The 27,030-nt window shown below is 42.0% G+C and overlaps 1 protein-coding gene across 1 annotated transcript; it reads left to right on the forward strand.

Moving 5' to 3' along the window:
* Window positions 1–462: 462 nt before the first annotated feature.
* Window positions 463–26,835, forward strand: LOC100774470 (bromodomain-containing protein 8-like). Its single transcript, XM_027400537.2, has 7 exons — window positions 463–476; window positions 2,529–2,838; window positions 7,153–7,304; window positions 13,748–13,837; window positions 14,928–14,996; window positions 25,948–26,125; window positions 26,670–26,835. Exons 1-7 carry the CDS (start codon window positions 463–465, stop codon window positions 26,718–26,720), a joined length of 864 nt encoding a protein of 287 aa, XP_027256338.1. The 3' UTR covers window positions 26,721–26,835.
* The last annotated feature ends 195 nt before the right edge of the window (window positions 26,836–27,030 follow it).

The following is a 27,030-nucleotide window of genomic DNA, read 5'->3' on the forward strand; positions in this document are numbered from 1 at the left end:
TACCAGTAATCCCAGCACTTGGGAAACTGAGGCAAGGGGATAACTGACTGTTTGAGGCCAGCCTAGGCTTCAGAGGGAGACCTTGTCTCAATTGGTGGGGCTTGTGTGATGTCTCAGTGGGTTCAGGTGCCTGCTACCATGCCTGACTACCTGACTTTGGTCACTGAAACTCATACGGTGGGAGGAAAGAACTGACTCCTGCAAGTTGTGCTGTGACCTCCACATACAGTGATATGTGCATTCTTATCTGTGTATATGTATGTGCATGCACAAATGTAATTAAAATTTTAAAATGTGTTAAGACCATGTGGCCTCAGTTCTATCTATTCCTAATTTACGTTACTAAATAAAAATATTCATTCAGTAAAATGAATAGTATGAACCTTTATAAACAATAAAATGAATAATAAGGCATGCCTTAGTTCTTTATTCTGTCTTGAGGAAAAGAGGTTTAAGAAGACTATGCCTAAAACCAGGTATGGTAGTGCACACCTTTAACCCCAGCATTTGAGAGGCAGAGGCAGGTGGTTCTCTTGTGAGTTCAAGGCCAGCCTGGTCTACATAGTGAGTTCCAGGCTAGCCAAGGCTACCTAGTTGAGACCCTGTCATTAAAAAAGAAAAAAAAGAAAAATAGGAAGTGCCTAGAAGTCCAGGTCTTATTGCCTGAAGTAAAACTGTGTAAGATTTGAGGGTTTGGGATGCAGTTTAAAGTTTATGGAGGAAGTCTTAGATTTGCTCCCTAGCCTTTCATATTACCATTGTGATAGAAACCTGTAATCCTAGCTTTCAGCAGGTAGATAAAGAAGCATCAGTTCAAAGTAATAATTGGCAAAATAGCAAAGTTTAGACTACCCTGAGATACACAAGACCCTGTTCAAAAATGTAAATTTTGTTAAGTCTTTGAGATTTGAAATAGAATTCAGTCAGTCCAGGAGTTAGAACACAAAGTCTCAAGGGATTCCACCAACTGACATGTATTACAAACATCAAGTTGGAAAACTGCTAGGCGTGATGGTACATGTCTAATCCCAGCACTCCATAGGCTAAAGTGGATGAATCCCTTTGAGTTACAGGCCAGCCAGGGCTGCATGGTGAGACCCAGCCTCAATAAAAAATAAAATAAGATTAAAAACTTTGTTGGAGAAGTTTATGAGTAAGGTACATTAAAGATAGATTTTTGGTTGGTAGAAAAGCTGATGCATGAGTTTCCCGAGGTAGTAACTGTTGGCAATAAAACTAAAGGAAACATAATTAAGACTCATGCTAATTAGGAGTAAAGTACACACCTCTACTCTCTTCAATGGTGGGAGTTCGAAAACTAGGTACGGTGGTACTACTTTGTAATTCCAGCCAGCACTTGTGAAGCTTTAGGATTTTGAGTTTGAGCATACAGGAAAAAAAAAGAGCAGGGTGGTGGGATGGAAAGCCTATACTGCTCATCAGGCAGCTCACAACTGTCTAACTTCAGTAACTGAGGAGCCATGGCGTCACACAGGCACATATACATAAGCAGTAATTATAAATCTTAAAATGCAAGGGAGCAACTTGGACAGAGAAAAAGTTGAAACTTTAAAAGACGTTAATGATAAAGCAGAAGACCAAGCAAGAACTCAAGAAAAAAAGAAGACTATTGAAAGCTGTAGCTAGATGCTGGGGATAGAGCTAGCTTACCTAGTATGCATGAAACCCTGGATTCCATTCCTAGCACCAAATGAAACCAGGTCATTCTCAGCTGCCACTGGATGTGAGGCCATAGACCTTGTCTTTAAAAGAAGGAAGAAAAGTGCAAAAACAAAAAAAAAAAAAAAAAACAAAACAAAAACAAAACCAAAACTGTTAATGAACAAAAACTGTTTTGAGCTGGAGAGATGGATCAACAGTGCTTGCTGCTCTTCCAGAGGACCCGAATTCAATTCCCAGCACCTACATCAGGTGGCTTACCATTACTTATAATCCAAGGGATCCAATCCCTCCCTCTTCTGGCCCATGGATACTTGCATACACATGGCATTTACACACACACACACACACACACACACACACACACACACACACACACACACACACACACGTACATAAATACACCCCATGTAAAAATAAAATTTCCAAATGAATGAAGTATTTCTGTTTTTATTCTGATAGTCAGATATGACCAGAAGGATGCCAAAGGTAACCAAGAGTGTTTTGAAACTAATGATTAATAAGTTAATAATTGTATACACTGAGGAAAATCATTTTATCCTCAAGTTTATTGCCTTATGATTGAGTTCATGATGATTTGTGATAAAGCAAGTCTGTTAAGCTTCAATTCTCCTCCCCACCTCTTTCTCTGAGTATGATGAAATCTAAGTTTAAAAATGGGGTGATATCAACATGAATCTATTTTTTTATCCAAAAGATAAAGGTTTCATCTAATCTCTCCCTTTAGCTGGCTTTTATGTCTCCTAATGAATAGAAAGAAATTTCTGGACTGTTTCTGGGAACTTGGAAGTGATTAAATGAATTTGTTTTGATTTGAATTAACTTAGTGCATTTTATTCTGTGTATTTACAGATGGGGTGTGAGTGGGTTTGGTTGGGTTCTGGACAAGACTACCCTGAAGATTCTGAGCTGAGCAATGACTACAGGTCCCTCTTCAGCTCCTGGGACTCCAGTCTGGATCTTGATGTGGGAAGTTTGAAAGAAACCGAGGATCCAGATGCAGGGGCTGAAGAACTAGAAGGAAGCAGCCCAGAAAGAGACTCCAGTGAGTTCGTTGTGGACGATGTCGACAGTGAAGAACCTCAGGAGGAGGCAGAGCCAGGCAGCAGCCAGAACCCCCTCCACTCCCTCTCTGAGGTAACGGTGAGACCATCATTTCCATAGCTAGGAAGACAACACTTTTTTTTTCCTTTTCCTTTTCCTTTTCCTTTTCCTTTCCCCTTTCCCTTCCTTTCCCCTTCCCTCTTTCTTTCCCTTCCCTTCCCCCTTCTCCCTCCCTTTCCCTCCCTTCCCTCCCTTTTTCCCTTCCCCTCCCCCCTTCCCCTTTCATTTTGAGATGAGATCTGGCTACTTAGCCCTGGGAACTCTGCTTCAGCTTCAGCTTTCCAAGGGCTGGCTTTTCCAGGTGTGCACCACCCTGTCCCACCCAACTTTTTACCAGAATGCTTACCCTTGCATACTTCTACTACTATTAATACTGTTTACTGAAACAAAGGCTCCGGGGCTAAAGATAGGACTCAGTGGTTAAGAGTACCTGCTGTTCTTGCAGAGGCCTAGAGTTTGGTTCCCAGTACCTACATCAGGCAGCTCACAAATGCCTGTAACTCCAGTTCCAGGGCATCCAATTCCCTCTTCTGGCCTCTGAGGACACTCACATGCATAGGTCATATACTCAGAAACATGCACACATATATGTAAATAAAATTAAAAATCTTTTTTGAAAAAAAAATCTTTTTTTGTATGTTCGTTTGTTCATTTGAGACAGGGTCTCACTATGCAGCTTTGGCTGTCCTGGACCTCACTATATAGACCAGGTTAGCCTCAAACATATCTGCCTGCCTCTGTCTCCTGAGTGCTGGGACTAAAAGCATGCACCACCATGCCCAGCAAATAAAAACAAATCTTTAAAAAATAAAACAAATCACAAGTTCCACTGTGGCCGGGGCTGATTGATTGCTATGCCCTCCCCGCACTTGGTGCTGATATAGAATATGTGCCAAAAATGTAAGTTGCAATGGAATGCCCTAAATCCACAGTCCTTAGGCCCCTGGGTCTCAGGAAGTAGACTTTTTATATGCAGGTCTGACTGAGGATGAGTACCCTTGCCATTTGTTCTGATGTCATGAGCTTGGTGAAGGGCTGAGAACCAACAAATTGGAACAGTGAATTTGTATTTATTCTGCAACTGAACATATTCGAGAGAATGTACATCAAGTTCAGCAAGTATCTAGTTCAAATACAGTCATTTCTACAGAAGAAAAAGATTTTATGTTTTCTAGACAGCTACTCCCAATTAATAACAATTGACACCTGAGATTAAAAATTATACCATAATTTGAGCCAGTCATTGGTGGCGCACACCTTTAATCCCAGCACTTGGGAGGCAGAGACAGGTGGATCTCTGTGAGTTTGAGGTCAGCCTGGTCTACAGAATGAGTTCCAGGACAGGCTCCAAAGCCACAGAGAAACCCTGTCTTGAAAAACAAAAACAAAAACAAAAAATTTATACCATAATTTGAAAGAGCCAAGAACCATGCCTGCATGTTCCTCATAATGACTCCAGCAGCTAACCTAGTGCCTTTGATTAAATTTAACAGTTGAATGGCTAAATGGGTTAAATCTATTTGCCATCTTAGACTTAGTTATACTGACAGTGTGAGCATGTGGCATCCCTGATGTATGGATGCTGGTTTCCATAGCATCTAATAATGAACTTTGATTACAGGTAACTTATTTAATGGAGCCATTGTGCATTAGCAGCAAAGAATCAAGGGAAAACTGTTGCCCTTCATCTGGTTGGTACCGGGCAACAGGAGAGAAGGGAAATGGAAACTACCAAGTGAAAGAGAAGCCCTGCAGACAGACTGAAGAGATGTAGCCAAGCTAGACTTAGCGGCTGAAAAGAAGCTACTGAGAGAATATGGAAAGCCAGAGGCAGCTCCAGCCCCCCCAGATAATTATACCATAGAGGGCCTAACCAGAGAGAGAGAAGAGGTAAACAAATCATCTGGTCTTGGCACTCCAGAGACTTAGTCAAACATCTTGGGTCCAAAGACTGGCTTCACATCTTAGCCATGTGATCTTCAGTATGTTACTGGATATTTAGAACCCCTGTTTTCTCTGCTCCAAACAGATTAAATAGTATTCTACTTTAAAGATTTTTTTGGTGAGATTTAAATGCAAGCATTCAGCCAGACATTGTGGCACACCCCTGTAATCCCAGCACTTGGAAGGCAAAGGCAGGAGGATCAGAAGTTCAAAGCCATCCTTGGCTACACAACAAATTTCAAGCCAGAGTGGGTTATGTAAGACACCCTGTCTTACAAAGCAGTTCTGGGGGTGAGATCAGTTGGAAGATTGTTTACTTAGCATGCATAAAGCCTTGGATTTGATCCCTAGCTCCAAATAAGCAGGACAATGATGTACACTTGTAATCCCAGCAGTCAAGAAGAAGTGGCAGCCCGAAGATCAGATTTTTGAGGTTATTAACCCTCAGCCACACCTAAGTCTGGCTTGAAGAAAGTAAGATTGGGTTGCAAACAGACAAAGGAGACAATTCAGTGTAGTTTATTTATTTATTTATTTATTTGTTTTTTTGAGACAGGGTTTCTCTGTGTAGCATTAGTACCTCTCCTGGCACTGGTTCTGTAGACCAGGCTGGCCTCGAACCCACAGAGATTTGCCTGCTTCTGCCTCCAAGTGTTGGGATTAAAGACATGCGCCACCACTGCCTGTCTCAGTGGAGTTTGTTGATGCACACTTGTAGTTCTATCTACTCAGGAGGCTGAGGCTCAAGGGTCATTTGACCTTGGGAGTGAGATCTGCCTGGGTAAGACAGTAAGACCTGTCTCAAAACCAATGAATAGGTGAATAGCTAAACAAGAAAATAAGGGCCTGTGAGATGGCTTAGTAGCTAAATGTGTTCACTACCAAGTCTGAAGAACCAAATTCAATCCCCAGAGCCCACATGTTCGAGGGAGAAAACTGATTGCTGAAGTTGTCCTCTGATCTCCACGTATGCTCATGTCTCCAGTGTGTGTGTATGGTTGTGTGCACGTGAGTATGTGTGTGCATGTGTACAAATAAAAAATAAAATTAAAATAAGTAGGGAAATAAAGAGATGACTCATGTCAAGCACAATGCTTGGCTCATAATAAATTATTATTATTTCTGAGTGGTGGTGGCTCCAGTGGTGGCAGTGGCGGCGGCAGCACATGCCTTTATTCCCACCACTCAGAGGCAGGTGGATTTCTGAGTTTGAGGCCAGCCTGATCCACCAAGTGAGTTCCAGGACAGCCAGGGCTACACAGAGAAACCCTGTCTTGAAAAACCAAAACAAACAAAAGTTGTTATAGATTATAGATGGGAGTTGCTTCCTCCAGTTTGATCCTAGCCACAACTGTCTCTGTTCTTAAGTTCTCAGAGAGCATTTACCCCCAATCACAGTAGAGCGGAGAGTCAAAGGATTATTTTCAGACAAGAGAGCAACAGCAGGAAATACACCTTTCAGAGTGAAAGTCTGAGCTAAGTGGCAACAACCAGCTGCCTCTAATATCTGGCCTTAGAAGTCTTCCTGAAATAAGCAGAGGATTTCTTAGGAGATGTCTTTGCCCATAATTTAGTTTGTAACAACTAGATGCACTAAATGTGGGAATATACTGATAGGCAGCACTACCTACAGATGGAAAGTTTAGTAGGGAAAGGTCAGTGGTACCCTACCTATACTCCTCAGGGAGGTGTACACCCACAGGAATAACTAGAGCCCACTAAGGCCTGGGTTTTTTTTTTTTTTTTTTTTTTTTGTGTGTGTGTGTGTGTGTGTGTGTGTGTGTGTGTGTGTGTGTGTGTTTGTTTTTTGCATGCCAGTAAAACACTACTGAGCTACAGGCTTAGTTAGCTGTGTCACACCCAGCTCCAAGTTTTCCCAGTGTTCTTGATGTTGCTACTTTTATCCTAACATTTGTTTTTTTAAGATTTATTTATTTATAAATTTATCATGTATACAGTGTGTGGCAGAAGAGGGCACCAGATCACATTACAGATGGTTGTGAGCCTAACATTTGTTTTAATATTAATGTAATCAGTAAATTTGGAATCTCATTGTTAATATTACCTGGCCAGCTATCATAGCTAACTTTAAAAGGGTTGGGGGATTTTTTTGGTTGTTTTTTGTTGTTGTGGTTTGGTTCGGTTGTTTGTTTCCCTTCAGAGGTCAACATCAAATTTAGAATTAAGTACACTTTTTCATCTTGGGGCAATTTTTAAATTGTTTAGATTATAATGGAAAACTTTATTGATTTGTCTGAGGAAGTCATCTTTTTCTAGTTTTTTTGGCAGCTGTATGAATTGGCCTCTTGTTACCTTTGGGTCTGCCTTGACTTACTCTGGAGAAGTAAGGTCATGATGCAGACAGTAAATCTCTGAAGTCTCCTGTGTTTCTTGATCTCCCAGGGGGAGGCTCAGCATGACTCAAAGGAGGAGGATCAGGGTGAAGGGGAGGCTTCAGAAGACCAGCCCCCTTCAGGTGACTATGATGATGGCATAAGCATACAGGAAACTCCCCTGGTGGATATCCTTTACAACTGTACCAACTCCTCACAACTGTAAGTATAGGGCTGGGGGGTAGCTGAATGGTAGAACGCTTGTATAACATACTCAAGGTACTGAATGTGGTCCCCAGCACTGTTAGGGCCTCTCAGCATAGATCTTTATCCAAGATTGTCAGGATTCATACTTTTTTTTTTTTACTTTTCTTTGTAGTTACTTGAATTTGCTATTCTGAAATGAATTATTTTTATAGGTTTCTAAAGAAGTTACAGGTAGAAAACACTAAGAATAATTTTTTGTATAGGGTGCTCGTGTTACTAAGGCTAGCCTGACCTTTTGAGTGTAGGTTAAAATTATAACATCCTCTAAATAGAAGTTTATATGCTGTTCTTTTATAACAAAAAGGCTATTTTGGAGCTGGACAGGTGGCTCAGTGGTTAAAAGTACTTGCTGCTTTTGCAGAGGACCTGAGTTCAGTTACTAGCATCTACCTGGTGGCTCACAACTGACACCTGCTCTGGCCTCCTTAGGTACCAGGAACATATCCAAAGTTAATAAATACATACAAGCAAAACACTTATGCACATAAAATTAAATAAATCTTGAAAACAATGAACAGCCTGTTTTGTTGACATTAAGAGAGCCTTCGTGGGTGAGGATGTAGCTCAGTGGTAGAACATTTGCACAGTAGATGAAAAGCCCTAGGTTCAATCTCCAGCACTGGGAAAAAGAGGAGAGAGAGTCTCTATTATAAATAAACCTTCTCAATAATTACTAGTTTAATTTACTTGGGAAATGGTGCTAAGTGATCTACTATTATACAAAATATACCTTTTTAGCTGGGTGGTGGTGGCCTTTAATCACAGCACTTGGGAGGTAGAGGCAGGTGGATCTCTGTGAGTTGGAGGCCAGCCTGGTCTACAGAGTGAGTTCCAGGACAGCCAGGACTATTATACAGAGAAACCCTGTCTCAAAAAATCAAACCAACAGGGAACTGATCACAGACTAAAGTAATGATACCACCAAAATCCACCTTGGTGAACTAATGAGTTTATTAGGGTAATTTGCAGGGATATAGGTGAGAGGTTACTTACTGGAGAATGGATATTCCAGCTGTATCACTGGAAGCCCACCCCATCATGGGTAACACCTTGTGAAAGCTGAAACCTTGGATCTCTCTGTACAACTTTAGGCAGCTCAATAGATTGGAGAGTCCCCTTAGAAGTCCTTACTGTTTATGTAAGTTTCACAGGAAAGGAACCTGTGAATCTTCTCAGTTACAGGGACTTCCTGAGACTTGCTAATTGTTTGCTTCCAGATCTTACTGAGCCTCCTAATGAGTTGAAAAGGAAGTCCTTTTAGAACTTCCTGAGTCTTTCTCTTTGTTTTGTCTTGTTTTGAGACAAGGAATCAAGCATAACTCTGGTGTCTTAGAACACAATATGAAGACCAGGCTGAAACTCAGAGAGATCCATCTATCTCTGCATCCCAAATGCTGGGATTAAAGGCCTGCACCAGCATGCTTGACAACTTCCTGAGTCTTTAAGGAGCGTCATTTAAAAATGGAATGTTTCAACTTGGAGAGAATTGAATATATCTTCTGTATCTAAAACAAACAAACAAACAAACAAAACTAAGAAAGAAATGAAGGAAGAAAGAAAGGAGAAAGGGAGGGAAGAGACAGGAAAAAGAAAAGAAAGCAATAGAATAGCAGTCATGATGTCTGCTTGACCAAGTATCTTTTTTTGTTGTTGTTTATTTTGTTTCTGAACCAGGGTCTCATGTAACCCAGGCTGGCATAGAACTCAACATGTAGCTGAGAGGGATCTTAAACCTCTGATCCTCCAGCCTCTACCTCTTAAGTGAGGTTATAAGCTTGGCCAGTTATCTCAAGGGGAGATAGAAAGAAAGCTAAATTCTTATGTTAAAGCAGAAGTTTAAAGCTCCTTTAACAAGCAACCCCATAGCATGTGGTGTCTCACATCAATAATCCCATAGCTCACGGTTCCCTGGTTGACCTAATAAGTTCCAGCCTGAATACAAAGTGAAACCCTCTGTCAAACAATTATAACAACACAGTCTCTGGAGTGGGAAGATGGAGGTAAACCCCAAAGGTAGAGCTCATTGATGGAGCTCTTGGCTAGTATACTCAAGACCTATGTTCTAGTACTGGAAAGCAAAAACAGACAGAACAGGTATTTTCCAGGCTCTTTTCTATCCCATTCCATAGTCTGTACTTACAGGGACAAGGGAAATAGAGACTTTGGGATCTATTCTTACTACACAGTATTATCCATTCCCTTGCCTTTACTCTCATTTATGTTGCTTGGTATTTGCCTCCATATAGGCAAAATAAAGAGGTAAGACAGAGATTCTTAAAATATGCATAGTTGATTAATAATGAGGTTATAAAACCTAGCACAGTACATTTAGTAGACACATTAAATACCTACTATGTGGATGTATGAATGATGTTCTACAAACTAGTACAAAGGAGCTACTGTTAATCTAGCCTGAGTGATTAGAAACTTAAGGCATAGATAATAATATAAACAAACCTCCTGCCAAGCAGTGGTGGCGCACGCCTTTTGTCCCAGCATTCAGGAGGCAGAGGCAGGCGGATCTCTGTGAGTTCGAGACCAACCTGGTCTACAAGAGCTAGTTCCAGGACAGCCTCCAAAGCCACAGAGAAACCCTGTCTGGAAAACAAACAAACAAACAAAAAACAAAAAGCAAAAAAAACAAAACAAACCTCCCATCCATCCTTCTGTTAACAAACCTAATGACACCCATTGGGGCACAAACACACACACACACAGACAGGGAAGCAGAAGGGAGACTGACTGGGAAAAGGAAGGAGATTAATGGGAGTTGAAGGAGGACAAGAGATGGTAAAGGGGGGAATGAATATGATTGAAATATATTAATGTGCATGTATGAAAATGTAATGAAATCCATTATTATGTATAATTAATATATGCTAATAAAACATTAAATAAAATAGGAATGGCTGGAGAGATGGCTCAGCAGTTAAGAACACTTGCTACTCTTGCAGAAGACCCAAGTTCGTTTCCCAGCACCCATATCCGGAGGCTCACAATCATCTGTAACACAGCTCCAGGGAATCTGACACCCTCTTCTGGCCTCCTCTGGCACTGCACTCATGTACACAGAAACACACAGAATTACAAACAAAAATAAAATCTTAAAAAATAAATAAAATAGGAAAAAAGAAAAGAAATTTGTTTTGTGCTTTAAATGTCTTGTTTGGATAGGGTTCTGTAAATAATAGCATTTAAGGATAAGTTGAGTAAAGGTCATAGTAAAATCATATGATTTGGTGGTATGTGATTTAGAACCAGGTGAAGCCAGGTATGGTAGCAAATGCCTTTAATCCCAGCACTCAGGATACAGAGGCAGGTGGATCTCTGTGAGTTCAAGGCCAGCCTAGTCTACACAGCAAGTTCTGGACCAGCCAGGGATACATAGTGAGATCATATCTCAAAATAAATAAGTAAATAAATGATTTAAAAGTGACTGGAGCAATAGACCAGCAGTTATAAATACTTGCTGCTCTTGTAGAGGACTAGGGTTCAGTCCCCAGCACCCACATGGTAACTCAAAGCCATCTGTAACTCCATTCCAGGGCATCCCAGGCCCTCTTCTGACCTCCATGGGCACATGTAGTACATACATTTATCTATATACTCAGTCAAAACATTTATACACATCAAATGAAAAATAAATGTAAAAATTGACTCTAGATATAGGTGAAATATTGCATAATGGAAATAGTTATGAGAAGGAAATAAAAATGGAACAGATAATAGGAATTGTAGTTTCACATGGTTTTACACCCATCTAGTATACAATGCAAATGAGAATATAGAATTCTTTTTTTCCTGAGATAGGGTCTCATGTAGCCCAGGCTGGCCTTGAATTTACTGTGTAGTTAAGGATGACGAACTTGTGATCTAGTTTCTGTCTCTCAAGTGCCACCCTGCCTGATTTAGAGGATGTACGTGGAAATTAAGTGTTAAGACAACCTTTTTCAAAGAAATGATGCAGTACACAATGTAGAACATGGAACATATCGTTTAACTTTGGGGAAAACAGAAAACTCTTTCTTTTCTTTCCTTCTTGCCTTTTTTTTTTTTTTTTTTTGAGGCAGGGTTTCTCTGTGTAGCCCTGGTTGTCCTGGCACTCGCTCTGTAGACCAGGTCAAACCCACAGAGATCTGCCTGCCTCTCCTCCTGAGTGCTGGGATTAAAGGTGTGCCCCACTACCTGGCTCAACAGAAAAATTTACAACTGGGAAAATTACAAGGTAAGATAAAATATTGAACTGTTATATCTCAGAACAAAAGCAAAATAAGACAATTTAGCCCAGGAAAGGAAGTATCATGAGAAGAAATGAATCTATAGTAGGTATTTTTAAAGATTATGATAGCTAAGGATATAGTAATGGTAGAGTACTTGCTTGCCCAGCCAACAAGAAACCCTAGTACCAAAAAACAATAAAAAAAACACAAAAACAAACAAAAATTTTGGGGTCAGAGACAGTGCTCAGTGTGTAAAGACACTTGCCAACCTGCTGACTCGAGTTCAACCCCCAGAACCCACATAGTGGATGAAAAGAACCAACTTCTTCAAGTTGTCCTCTGACCTCCCTATGTCTATGTGCACATGGTACACACACTATAAAGGAAATTAGGAAGAAAAACTAAAACAACTAAGATAACTATGCAAAGGAGGGCTGAAGGGATATTGACTAGCATGCAGGAGGGCTTAGGTTCAATCTTCAGAACAGGAAGAAAAAAAGAAAAAGTTGACTTAGGAGACACAATTTACATCCGGAACCAGTCTAGGGCGGGTGGGCCCACTTCAGAAAGCTATGATGGCAGAAAGCAGCTGATGGCAAGAGACTGCCAAGGGGAACCACACATTTCTAATGTGTAAAGCAGGTACTTGCAGCCTGATACAGGGAGACGCCCCCAGCTGCCAACAGGGTTCTAGGTGCACTGTTCAGTGGGGAGTATGTGTGCCTAGTGTGTGTGTTCAGGCAAGGGTCTTAGGCTGCTAAGTGCACTCCGAGAAAAGGGGTGGTATGTGTATAGCCCAAAGAAATGGACTTCCAGAGTGTTAAGCTTGCCTGCCTCTAATACAGGGAACAGTAAAAAGGAAAAATATCTAGCATTCAAATAAAACATAAGAAACATAATGAATAAACACAAATAAAACATAAGAGGATTCTTTGAAATGCAAGGGTTAAATTAATATCTACTATGTGTCCAGTGGTTATAGGTACTTAGCAAAGAACAGTAAACAAAACTTTTTTTTTTTGAGATGGAATCTCCTGTAGCCCAGATTGGCCTCCCACTCATTATGTAGCCTTGAACCTCTGACCCTCCTTCTACTTCCAATGTGCTAGGTTACAGGGGTGCAGCATCTGTAGAGTCACAGGTACCAAACAGCAGGGGTAGAGAAGGCACAGGAGAGCCAGGCAGACACCGCAATGCCAGCATTTGAGAAGCTGGAGGCTCAAGATGGAGGCTAAACAGTTTTAAGTCATCTTGGGCTAAACATAGATATTCAGAATAGCCCTTTATACATAGCTGACCCTGTCCGCAGACACCAGGGTGGGGGGGGGGAGGAAAAACGGGGGAAAAGCACAAAACAGTTTCAGATTTGTAGTATATGTTATAACAGGGACCACTTACTCAGCATGGTGGCATCAGCCTATAATTCTAGCGTTCTGGAATATGGAGGAAGGAGGATCAGGCATTCAGGGTCATCTTCAGATAGCTAATTCAGAGCTAGTTGGTGTACACAACACCCTATCTCAAAAGAAAAAAAAACAGTAACCACTTCATGGGGCAGTAGTGACACAGCTTATTGGTTCAGCAGTTAAGAGCTCTTGCTGTTTTTTTTTTAAAGATTTTATTTTATTTTTTTAAAGGATTTATTTATTATGTATACAACATTCTGCTTCCATGTATATCTGCACATCAGAAGAGGGCACCAGATGTCATAACAGATGGTTGTGAGCCACCATGTGGTTGCTGGGAATTGAACTCAGGACCTCTGGAAGAGAAGCTGGTGCTCTTAACCTCTGAGCCATCTCTCCAGCCACCCCCACCCCTTGCTGTTTCTGTAGACGAACTGGGTTCAGTTCCCAGCACCCATGTTAAGCAGCTACAACCACTTGTAATTCCAGTACCAAGGGCACCCTATGCCCTTGGCCTCCACAGGCACCTGTTCATACTAAATTCATAAATCCACACAGGCACACACAGAGACACATAAAAGAAAAAAATGTTCAAAATACAAAGTTTACTATCCCTTATGAAAGTTTTAAGTACATTTCCATACCTATGATATTATATTCCCTCAAATGTTTAATTAGGAGCACTATGCCTTGGGAAAGCCTCATTACCCACCTAGTGAGACACAGTACTACTTATGAAGCGACTGTCTCTTTTCTGTCATGTATCCTGTAGGAATGACCTAAGCCAAGGTGATCCTATTCAGGATCATTTCCTATTTAAGAAGACTCTTTTGCAAGTCTGGAAGATGATTGCCAGTCACAGGTAGGTTTCCAATGTGAGATTATCTCCAGCCTTGGGCAGATGGAAGCAGAAGGACCACAAGTTGAAGGGCATCATAGTTTGAGACAGGCCTGAGCTACAGGAGACTGTCTCAAAACAAAACAAAGGATCCCCCAAACTAAGAACCAAGCCATGGTTGAGACCCATAGCTGTTTTATTAGTCTATAAGGAGATGTTGCTGTGCTATTTGAATTGCCTCTAGGGACTTACTCCTAATACATGATATTTTGTACTTCAGATATGCATGCTTCCTTCCCATATCATAGATTTTCCTCTCCACAGTAATAGATCTTCAGAGCTATGGATGTGGCTCAATTGGTAGATTGCTTGCCTAGCATGCATGAAGCTCTTAGATTTAATCCTCAGTGTTGCATATACCTGCCAAGTCTGGTGTTGCACACCTGTCAAGGCAGGAGAGTCAGAAATACATGTTCATCCTTAGCTGTATAACAAGTTTGAGGCTAGCCTGAGCTACATGACACCCTGCCAAAAAACAAGTGGTTAGAGAGATAGTTGGTAAGAACACTTGTTGCTTTTGCAGAGGTCATGGGTTCAGTTCCCAGCATCCACATCAGGCGCCCTCTTCTGGCTTCTGTGGGCACTGCAACATGTGGTGCACATACATACCAGAGTCAAAATATTCATACACATGAAATGAAAGTGAGTACTTTTAGAAAGGAAAGGGAAAAAAAAAAAAAAAAAAAAACAGGCCTTGGAGACCTTGAACAAATTTTTGAGCCCTTAACCAAAAGAGATTATGATAATAGTGAAAATATTTTACAGGTTGGATTCACCCCTCCCTACATTCTTGCTGTTTAGGAAAATCAACAAGAAGTAATATGCTGTTTGTTTTGGCCCTGTAGCCTGGCTGGCGTAGAACTAGAACTCAATATGTAGTCGAGACAGGCCTCCAACTCTTGGTGCTGCTCCTGTCTCAGCTTCCTAGTGCTATGATGAGCCACCATGCCTCCTTTACTCTGTAGTTGTTAAGTATTCTTGTTATTAGACACCCTTCTCCTTTAGAGTGATTGGACAGGGTTTCTTTATCCTCTTTGGGTTTATTTCTTAACAGGTTCAGCAGTCCATTTCTGAAGCCTGTGTCAGAAAAGCAGGCCCCAGGATACAAGGATGTGGTGAAAAGGTCAGTAGGAAAGGGACAAAGAATGTGGTTGGTTGCTGTCTTATTTTTTTTGAGACAGTGTCTCATGTAGACCAGGCTAACTTTAAACTGGCTAAATGGCTGGGGATGACCTTGAACTTCTGACCCTCCTGACTTCAATTCCCAAGTTGTGGGGTTACTGGCATGAACTCCCTTGCCATTGTTTTTGTGGTGCTGACTATTAGACTTAGGGCTTAGTGCATGCTAGGCAAGTACTTTATCAGCTGTGATACATTTCTAGCCGGGTTCATTGTTTTTCTTTTTTGTTTGTTTGTTTTGTTCTGTGGGTTGCATGTAGCGCAGACTGCTCCTGCTTCCACCTATGAAGTTCTGGCTTGGTTGCTTTTATATCTGTCTTTTCATTCTTTATTTCCCATCGAATAGACTATTTATCTTATTGGCAGTACTCACAAACTCAAAATATATTCTATGGCCGATTAAGATTTGTCTTAAAAATTTGTATATGCTTTCTGCTCCTTGCCCCCAACATTATCTACATTGGTTTTTAACTTGTGGGTTCAAGTGCTCTTCTCATTTCTGCTTCTCAATTAACTGTGACCACAGGTTTTTGAGACAATCTCGGGTGCCTCAGGATGGTCTCAAGCTTAGCTGAGGATTATCTTGAACTCTCAAGCCTCTTGCCTCTATCTCCTGAGTACTGCAATTACAACTATTACTGTTATTTGTTTTGTTTTAAAATTTGTTGGTCATTTAGCTCAGTTTGGCTGCTGACTGGAAATGCTTCTGTCTCAGTGTACACAGTCTACAGTCACACAAGTGCACACAGTCCCTGTGTCTCTGTCTCAGTGTACACAGTCTACAGTCACACATGTGCACTCAGTCCCTGTGTCTCTGTCTCAGTGCACACAGTCTACAGTCACACATGTGCACTCAGTCCCTGTGTGTCTGTCTCAGTGTACACAGTCTACAGTCACACATGTGCACACAGTCCCTGTGTCTCTGTCTCAGTGCACACAGTCTACAGTCACACATGTGCACTCAGTCCCTGTGTGTCTGTCTCAGTGTACACAGTCTACAGTCACACATGTGCACACAGTCCCTGTGTCTCTGTCTCAGTGTACACAGTCTACAGTCACACATGTGCACTCAGTCCCTGTGTGTCTGTCTCAGTGTACACAGTCTACAGTCACACATGTGCACACAGTCCCTGTGTCTCTGTCTCAGTGCACACAGTCTACAGTCATACATGTGCACTCAGTCCCTGTGTGTCTGTCTCAGTGTACACAGTCTACAGTCACACATGTGCACACAGTCCCTGTGTCTCTGTCTCAGTGCACACAGTCTACAGTCATACATGTGCACTCAGTCCCTGTGTGTCTGTCTCAGTGCACACAGTCTACAGTCACACATGTGCACTCAGTCTCTGTGTGTCTGTCTCAGTGTACACAGTCTAAAGTCACACATGTGCACATTGTCCCTCTGTCTCTGTCTCAGTGTACACAATCTACAGTCACACAAGTGCACACAGTCCCTGTGACTCTGTCCTAGTGTACACAGACTACAGTCACACACGTGCACACAGTCCCTGTGTCTCTGTCTCAGTGTATACAGTCTACAGTCACACATGTGCACACAGTCCATGTGCTTGTGTCCCAGTGTATACAGTCTACAGTCACACATGTGCACACAGTCCATGTGTCTCTGTCTCGGTGTACACAGTCTACAGTCACACATGTGCACACAGTCCATGTGCTTGTGTCCCAGTGTATACAGTCTACAGTCACACATATGCACACAGTCCCTGTGACTCTGTCCTAGTGTACACAGACTACAGTCACACACGTGTACACAGTCCCTGTGACTCTGTCCTAGTGTACACAGACTACAGTCACACATGTGCACACAGTCCATGTGCTTGTGTCCCAGTGTATACAGTCTACAGTCACACATATGCACACAGTCCCTGTGACTCTGTCCTAGTGTACACAGACTACAGTCACACACGTGCACACAGTCCCTGTGTCTCTGTCTCAGTGTACACAGTGCTACAGTCACACATGTGCACACAGTCTCTATGTCTCTGTCTTAGTGTACACAGTCTACAGTCACACAGGTGCACACATTGTCTGTGCTTCTGGCTCAGTGTACACAGTGCTACAGTCACACATGTGCACACAGTGTCTGCTTCTGTCTCAGTGTATCCAGTGCTACAGTCACACACGTGCATACCGATTCCTGCTCCTTCCACATTTGACAATATTTGTTGAAGAAAATTTTAAGAGATACCCTGTGTTCATTCAGGCAGTTTTAGACATACTAAGATAAAGATGTTAAATGGAAATTAACATTTTGTAATTGGTTGAGTGCAGTATTTTGGATGTTAGCATAGTTAATCTAAAGTGTTGCCATAATGGAGGTGGCTCTGTTGTTAAGAACACTTTGTTGCAGTGGGCTGGAGAGATGGCTCAGAGGTTAAGAGTGCTGACTGCTCTTCCAGAGGTCCTGAGTTCAATTCCCAGCCACCACATGGTAGTTTCACAACCATCCGTTATGAGATCTGGTGCCCTCTTCTGGTGTGCAGATATACGTGGAAGCAGAATGTTTTATACATTATAAATAAAATAAAATAAAAGAACACTTAGTTGCTCTTGCAGAGGACTCAGATTCAGTTTTCAGTACCCACATGGTGGCTCACAACTATCTGTAACTTAGGGATTACAATTCCAGGGAATCTGCCATCTTCTGGCTTCCATGCCTATAGGCATGCGGATGTAAGCAAAACACATACACAAATAAATAAATTCAAAATTTTAAAAAAATGCTATCATAAAACAATAGAATATGAAAGATTATGAGAGGGGTAGTGAGATGGCTCAGTCCTTAAGTATTGACCTCGAAGGTGTGAGGAGTTGGGTGTGGATCCCCAGCACCTTGGAAAACCCAGTGTGGTGGCACATACCTGTAATCCCAGTGCTGGGGAAGTGGAGATAGGAGGCTCCCCAGGGTTTGCTGGCCAGCCAGTCTAGCTGAAACGAGGAGCTGTAGGTTCAGTGAGAGACCCTGTCTGAAACACTAATGCAGAGAACAATTGAGGAGGACACCTGACATCAACTGGCTTTCATGTGGACAGGCAGGCACACACACACACACACACACACACACACACACACACACACACACACACACACTGATATAATAAAATGCCACAAACTGAATAATTTATGAACAACAGAAACTTATTTCCCATGGGCTTGGAAAATCTAAGATCAAAGTGCCTATAGACGTGGTGTTTGGGAGGGCTAGTCTCTTCCTCATTTTTTATAGCATGTTTTAAATTCACATTAATTTTCTCAAAGAGGAGGATACATGTCATGGTGTATGTGTGTAGGTCAGAGGACAACTTGTTATGTGTGTGGATGTGTTACCTGAATTTATGTTTGTGTACTACATGTGTGCCTGGTGCCTGCAGGGAGCCAGAAGAGGCTGTTGGGTCCTCTGTAAGAACAGCCAGTGGTCTTAATGGCTGTGCTAATTCCCCAGTCCCAGAGTGGGTCCAGGGATTGAACTCAGGTCCTCGGGCTTGGCAGCAAGTGTCTTTACTTGCTGAACCATCTCCCCAGCCCCAGTCTCTGCTTCTAAGGTGGCCCTTGTTGCTGTGCCCCTCCAGAAGGAGTGAGTGCTCCTGCAAACATGTATGGGGCAAGAGCAAGTAGTATCTTTTCAATCCTAATTCACGAAAACGGAGCCTTTTACTTAAATCACCTCCCCTAAAGGCCACACCTCCTAATACTGTTCTGTGTCAACATTAGTTTTGTTATTTTTATTGCCAGACTGAATATATTTTGAAATGTTCAAGTCCATTAGAATCTCTTGATAGGTTTACACGAGCATCCATCAATGTACTCTTAATTAGAAAGTAACGACCCCAGGGTCTGATTTAGACACTTTGGTAGTTGTTTAAGTGGCTGGAATCACTGTGTGAGGTTCCTCTAAGATGGCTTCTAAAGTCCTAGAGTATGATCAGATTTTTTGTCCTCAGAGAAATTATTACAAGTCCCCTTCATGGTTGCCGTTTATCACTGGAAATTTGGGGAGGTCTGCCAGAGTTGCCCTGTGTTACCAGGGAAGTGGGGTTCCCCTCTTGGGGTTTTTGGTCTCCTTAATAAGGGAATTTGAGAAAGGACTCAAGCAGAAGCTTTACAATTTTATTAGAATTTAAAAGAAAAATCCTAGCTGGGCAGTGGTGGTGCACACCTTTATTCCCAGCACTCAGGAAGCAGAGGATGGAGGATCTCTGTTGAGTTCGAGGCCAGCCTGGTCTACAGAGTGAGTTTCAGGACAGCCTCCAAAGCTACATAGAGAAACCCTGTCTCGGAAAACCAAAAAATAATAATAAAAAATTTTAAAAGAAAGAAAGAAAAGTCCGGGGGCAAGCAAGCTGTAAATGTTAGCACCTTCCCAGAGAGGAACAGAGAGAAGAAAGAAAAGAGCCATGTCTTTTAAGTTAAGCCAATGTGGAGGTCAGCTACATGGCAGACAAGCAGTCATGTGGTGGGGAGTCGCGCTCTAGAGAAGGAAGCCCCAGGTTCCAGGCAGGCCTGCTTTCAAAGGAGACCAAGGGGCTGGAGGGGCTCAGCAGGTGACAGTGATGTACTCTGCAGAGGACCCAGGGTCGATTCCCAGCATCACAACGGCTCCAACTGCAACTCCAGGGGATCAGAGAGGTCTTCTTTCTGGGGTCTGTACTCGCATGGGCACAAACGCCCACCCCTGGCCCCTGTGTACACATAATTTAAAAGTAAAAATAAATCCTAAAAAATAGAGAGAGCCAGGCCTGATGGTGCAAGCTTCCCCAACGTCCCCAGCTCCTGGGAGGCAGAGGCAGACTGATCTCTGTGAGTTTGAGGCCAGTCTGGTCTACATAGCAAAACCCTATCTCAAAAATAAATAAATCAAATTGAAGTAGTAAAAGTTAAGTTTTCTGAGTAATTCAGACACACAGGCAGGTTTAGGAATCTGTATGGCTGAAGCTCTGAGCAGGAGGTTGCTAGTATCAAACTAAAACAGACTAATTCCTCTATCTGTAATTGAAGGAAATAAGGTTTAGAGTGAATGTGGTGTTGGAGGTAGAAGGATGCCTCCCTCCCCACCCCCATGCCAAGATCAGCTTGGGCTGCTTAGTGATTTAGAGCCCAAGAGGAGGAGCCCCTGCGGTGGCTCAGTGGGTAAAGGCACTTGCTACAAAGCCCAGTGCCTTGAGTGGCAGGAAATAACTGGCTCTTTGAGGTTTCCTCTGAACCCCACAAAGTCATTGTGGTATATACCAATACACATGCCTGTGTACATACAGTATATAAATAAATGGATAGGCTGTCCTGAATTGGGATCTAGACCATGTGATTTTGAGCAAGTACTTAATCTTTTCCTTTCTTTTTTGTCAGCAGTCATTGTTTATTAATTGACCAGATTATAAAATTACTCTTGTAGGGCTGGAGATATGGCTCAGAGGTTAAGAGCACTGACTGCCCTTCCAGAGGTCCTGAGTTCAATTCCCAGCAACCACATGGTGGCTCACAACTGTCTATAATGAGATGTAGTGCCCTCTTCTGGCGTACAGGTGTACATGCAGAGCATTCATACATAAAATATAAATAAGTTAAAATAAAAAAATACTGTTGTAGATAACTTAGTTTATCCTTCTAATAGACCTGCCGATCTTGTCTTTCCCTTCACTGTACTTTGTGGAAAAGATCATTTGAAGCATTTTCTTTTCTTTTTTTTAATTTGAATTAGAAACAAGATTGTTTTACATGTCAATCCCAGTTCCCTCTCCCTCCCCTCCTCTCCTACCACTCCCCTCCCATTTGAAGCATTTTCAAACAGGATATATTTCATGAACCAGGTCTTCCAAGCATATGATGCTAAGCTCACCAATAGATGGAGCAATCATTTATCTATCAAGACAATTTGCTTCTTATTGATTTTGTTATAATGATGCTTGTAGGTTAATTCATTTATTGACTTCAGGTTCAGGTACCCACAATGCAATATATGGATACACAATCTTCAGCATGTTAGCTGAAGCCTTGATGAGCTTAACTAAGGTGTGCTTAAGTGCTCCTAAGAGTACTTGCTGCTTTCATAGAAGACCTGATCTCCAGAACCCAGATGGTGGCTCACAGCCACCCGTAACTGCAGTTCTGAGGGTCTGATGCCCTCTTCTGAGGCACACACATGGTGCACACATGCAGGCAAAACACTCATACACATAATATACAAATAAGTAAATCTTTTTTAAAAAGATGTAGTTGGGTATAGTGGCACACGCCTTTGATCCCGGCACTAGGGAGGCAGAGACAAGTGGATCCCTGTGAGTTTGAGGCCAGCTTGTTTTATATAGTGAGTTCCAGGACAGCCAAGGCTACATAGCTAAGATCATGTCTCAAAAAAAAAAAAAAAATCTGGTGGTGGCAGAGATCATTGGATTTATACCATTTGTCATAGTTACATTTTATTTATTTATTTATTTATTTATTTATTTTTTTATTTTTATTTTTTATTTTTTTGGTTTTTCGAGACAGGGTTTCTCTGTGTAGCTTTGGAGCCTATCCTGGCACTTGCTCTGGAGACCAGGCTGGTCTTGAACTTACAGAGATCCGCCTGCCTCTGCCTCCTGAGTGCTGAGATTAAAGGCATGCGCCACCGATGCCTGGCATAGTTATATTTATTTATTTAGATTGTATGTGTGTGAGAATGTATGTATTATGTGTGGGCATGTACTCTGAGGCGTGCATGTTTTGTCAGAGAACAACTTCTGGGAGTTAGTTCTCTCCTTCTACAGTGGGATCCTGGGCACTGAACTCAGGCCATCCATCAGGTTTGATACAAACCCTTCCACATACTAAGCCATTTTTCTGTCCCTTTTAGTTACTTTCCCATTGCTGTGATAAAATACCCTGAAAAAAAGCAACTTAAGAGAAAAGGGCTTGTTTTTACTTTCAGTTTCAGATGTTTATAGTCCATTGTGAAATGGAAGACAGGCAAGGAAGGCATGATTGTAGGAACAAACAGCGGGCCGCATACCTTGTATCTACACTTAAGAAGCAGAGAGAGGACAGGAAATAGGGCCAGGCTATAAAGCCCAAAAGCCTATCCCCTAGTGACCCACTTCCCCCATGGGGTTCATTGTTCTAAAAGCTACATAACTTTTAGAATAATAGTGGTGGTGCATGCCTTTAATCCTAGTACTCCGGAGGCAGAGGCAGGTGTATCTCTGTGAGTTCGAGGCCAGCCTGGTCTACTTTGTGAGTTCCAGGACAGCCAGGGATACACAAAAATCCTTTCCTGAAAAAAAAATCCATAATTTTTCCAAGCAGTGTCACCAGCTGCATACTAAATACTCAAATACCTGAGTCTGAGTTTATGGGGGAGACTTAAAATACTATTCAATCCTGTTCCTGTAAGCTCGTGGGGATAATTTAGTTTACCCTTCTAATAAACATTCAGTCAAACTTCAAAAATCCCCATAGTCCTTAACAGTGCCAACTTTTCAAAAGTTTAAAATCTCCATCTGAAATTTCTAAAACTCAGGACCAGCTTTCTTCTAACTGATTTTTTTTTTTTCTGTGTGTCTCTAACTGGTCTGGAACTTGCTATGTAGACCAGGCTGGCCTTGAACTCCAGAGATCTAATTGCCTCTGCCTCCTGAGCGCTAGGATTAAAGGTGTGTGGCACCATTCCTGGAGTTTTAATTTTTAAATACTATTATTATCCACTATTCTTATGTGTATTGTGAGCATGTGTACACACACTTATATCCGTGTATGTGCTACAGGAGGTCAGAGAACAACTTTCAGTCAACAGTTTTCTCCCAACACCATGTGCTCCAGGAAATGAACTCAGGCTGTCAGGCCTGTACGGCAAGTATGTTCATTTACCTGCTGAGCCATCTGGCCAGCCCATCTCCTAATTGTGACCCTCTGTAAATAAAAAAATGAGTTACATACTTACAATATTCAATGGCACAGAGTGTATATTCCTACTTTAAAAGGGAAGAATGAGCCAGGTATTGGTGGTGCACGCCTTTAATCCTAGTGCTTGGGAGGCAGAGGCAGGCGGATCTCTGTGAGTTCGAGACCAACCTTGTCTACAAGAGCGAGTTCCAGGACAGGCTCCAAAGCAATACAGAGAAACCCTCTCTGAAAAATCCAAAAAAAAAAAAAAAAAAAAAAAAAAAAGGAAGCAAGCCTGAAATCTAGTAGGGCAAACACCAAATCCTGTGACTCTCTGCTCAGCATCTGGTGCTATAATGTTCATCTGGGCTCCAAAAATTCTGCTGTCTATATATAACACACATAGATTCTCTCTTGGAGAACTCCATTCCATGTCTATCTATCTTTAGTAGAGATGTCATGGTCCATGGACTTCAATATCCTAGAGACTGTGTTAGAATTTAGATCCATCTTCACAGCTTCACACAAGGGCGGCTTAGCCACTGCTGTAGCTCCAAGGCTGTTCCTTATTGTCTCAGTGCAGAGGAAGCGGTTTCTCTTTAACAATTAAAGGCGTGTTGTTGTCTGCACTCTCCTTGTTGACAACTCTAGTCTTACTTGTGCATGCTCCCTTGCCAAACTTCACAGTTTTTATTTCTTTTGCTCCACTTGCTGCTTTTTCATCATAGATGTGAATGAAATCAGTGAGCAAGAAATAACCTCATGTTTTCCTGCCTTGAAATTTCCTCTGCCAAATAAATTAGTCCAGGACTTTTTAATTGAGCTTCCCTCAAGTACCTGACATTGGCAGAATATAGCCAAATTCTTTGCCAGAATAAAACCTGAATTGCCTCCAGCTCTTTCACTTCCTTCTTCCAAATTAGTTTCAAAGACCTAAAATCACCCCCCACCCCAAGCAGGGTTTCTCTGTGTAGTTTTGGAAGTTGTCCTGGTACTCTCTCTGGAGACCAGGCTGGCCTCTGCCTCCCGAGTGCTGGCATTAAAGGTGTGCACTGCCTGGCCAAGACCTAAAATTCTTATAGTAAGGCTTATTATAGCAACTGCTCCATTGCTGGTGCCAGTTTCTGTATTAGTTACTTTGTGTTGCTGTGATAAAAATACTCTAGAAAGGGGCTGGGGAGATGACTCCGTGGCTAAAAGCCCTGGCTGTTCTTCCCAGAGGACCCAGATTCAATCCCCAGCACCCATATGACAGTTCACATCTGTCTGTAATTTCAGTTCCAGAGGATCTGACACTCTCATACAGACATACATGCAGGCAAAAACACCAATGCAATGAAATAAAAATAAATAAAATAAAAAATACTTTGGAAAAATCAACTTATCCAGGCAGTGGTGGCACATACCTTCAATCCCAGTACTTTGGAGGCAGAGGTAGGCAGATCTCTGAGTTTGAGGCCAGTATGGACTACTGAGTGAGTTCCAGGACAGCCAGGGCTACACAGAGAAACCCTGTCTCAAAAAGACAAACCAGACAAAAAACAAACAAACAAAAAAACCATAAAACCCCATCAACTTAGACCTAGGTGTGGTAGTGCACTCTGAGGAGCAGAGTAAGTTCATCTCTGAATTCTGGCCAGCCTGGTCTACATAGAGAGTTCCAGACAGCCAGGGCTGCTTTGATAGATCCTGTCTAAAAACAGAAACAAACAAACAGTAAAGCAACCAATAAAAAAGGAACTTACGCTGGGCGTTGGTGGTGCACGCCTTTAATCCCAGCACTCAGGAGGCAGAAGCAGTTGGATCTCTGTGAGTTCGAGACCAGCCTGGTCTACAGAGCAAGTTCCAGGACAGCCTCCAAAGCCACAGAGAAACCCTTTCTCAAAAAACAGAGAAAAGAAAAGAAAAGAAAAGAAAAGAAAAGAAAACCCAAACAAAAAGGCTTAATGGGAAGGTACTTGTCTAGGATGTGTAAGGCCCTACCTAAGTCAGTGGTTCTCAACTTTCCTAACTCTGTGACGTTTAATACAGTTCCTCATGTTCTGATGATCCCAACCATAAAATTATTTTATTGCTACTTCATAGCTATAATTTGGCTACTGTTATGAATCATAATATAAATATCTAATATGCAGGATATCTGATATCCAATCCCTGTGAAAGGATTGTTCAGCTTCCAAAGGGGTCTTGACCCACAGGTTGAAAACCACTGCCCTAGGTTCAATACTCAGTGCCTCCAAAATGATGATGTTGGTAAGTAATGCCTCCATTGTATGTTTATTGAGAGGACTAATTTACCATAGAATGAGCTGAACATAGTGCTTGACCTTTATAAAGGATCAGTATCTGCAGCTGCTATTTTATTATTTTATGAAAATTGATAGCTTTGCTACCCTTGTAGTTTGCTTTCCATTGCTATGATAAATTCCATGGACAAAATCAACTTGGGGGAGAAAAAGGTTTATTACAGGTTTATTCCACCATCCAGGGAAATCAGGGTAGAAACTCAAGTCAGGAACTTGGAGGCAGGAACCAAAGCAGAGGCCCTGGAAGGGTACTTCTTTCTGGCTTGCTCCTCATGACTTGCTCAACTTACTTCCTTATAGAACTCAGGACCATATGCCCAGGAGTGGCACTCACACACAGTGGGCTGGGACCTCTCACATCCATCATTCATTTTTAAAAAAAATGCCCCAGACATGCCCACAGAAGAGTCTAATGGAGACATTTTCTCAGTTGAGGTTCCCTCTTCCCAGATGACCCTAGTTTGTGCCAAGTTGACAAAACAAAAAATAAAACAAGAGGAACCAGTACAGCTGCTGTTTTCACTAAGAACAAGTTCTCAAAGAGCTTGTGATAGACATCACATTTTTGGTCTGTCTATGTCTGTCTGTCTGTTTTGAGACAGACTCTTACTCATGCTGGCTTGTAACTCACTGTAGCTCAAGCTGTCCTCAGACTCATGATTGCAGTTCATTAGATCTTACCCACTAAGGTTTGATGTCCTCTTGCTCCTGCAGACCCATGGACTTAACAACCCTGAAGAGGAATGTGTCTAAGGGACGCATTCACACCATGGCTGAGTTCCAGCGGGATCTGATGCTGATGTTCCAGAATGCCGTGATGTACAACGACTCTGACCATCACATCTACCATATGGCTGTGGAGATGCAGCGTGAAGTCCTGGAGCAGATCCAGGTACTGTAACAAAGTGGTACAAGAAAGGGGGTGCAGCTTCTGGAATCTGATGTGTGAAGCCTGTGAGACTAAAGATGATGTGGAGGTGACCGTGTGTTCTTGGAGCTTCTCATCAGAGATGACTGAAGGACCTGAAGCGTTGATGTACCCTCAGGATTGGCATATCTAATACACGGTGGCATGAGGTTATCTGGGAAGACCAGCAGCAAGATGGCAGGGAATGAGCAAATCCTGGGAACTTCTGCTTTCAGAGGCCCAAGTTGTAAAGCTAAAAGCAAGTCAGGTGCTGGGTCCACTGTCCATGATTTGATCGCTACATCTGTGAATACTAATGTACATGTATAGTTCCCATCTTTGGGAGATAAGACATTGTAAGTTCAAGGAGACATATAAAGATTTCTCTTTGGGGAAGCATCACATTTTAAAGTGTAGTCTTATCTGTTTGCCAAAAAAAAAAAAAAAAAAAAAAAAAAAAAAGATGAAATTGCACATTCTCCTATGTGGCTTTAAGGTTCTTGGTTTGTTTCTGGCCTTGCCCCTGTAGGTGCTGAGTACTTGGTTAGACAAAAGGAAGGACTTGAGTAGTCTGGAGTGAGTACAAGTTAATCCAGTGGATGAAGGAAGACTCTTTTTGTTAGCCTGGAACTACAAGTCTGATTCTTTCTCAAGTTTATAGCTCTCCTGAAGACTGGCCAGAGAAGATCTGAAGACTTGCTCCTCCTCCACTGTCATTCCTAATAAGGATAATAAGCCTTACTTCCCTGCTGAGAAGTCAGTGATGCTTGCAGATGTAATATTTTAAAGGGGTGGGGGTGGGGTGCTGAGATCTGGATTTATGATGTAAATATTGCCCATATTTTTGTTGCACAGGCTTAGAAGTGATTTTATTGCACCTTTGATTCTCC

The sequence above is a fragment of the Cricetulus griseus genome, chromosome 2, assembly GCF_003668045.3.
Source record: "Cricetulus griseus strain 17A/GY chromosome 2, alternate assembly CriGri-PICRH-1.0, whole genome shotgun sequence".
NCBI classification, from domain to species: Eukaryota; Metazoa; Chordata; class Mammalia; order Rodentia; family Cricetidae; genus Cricetulus; species Cricetulus griseus.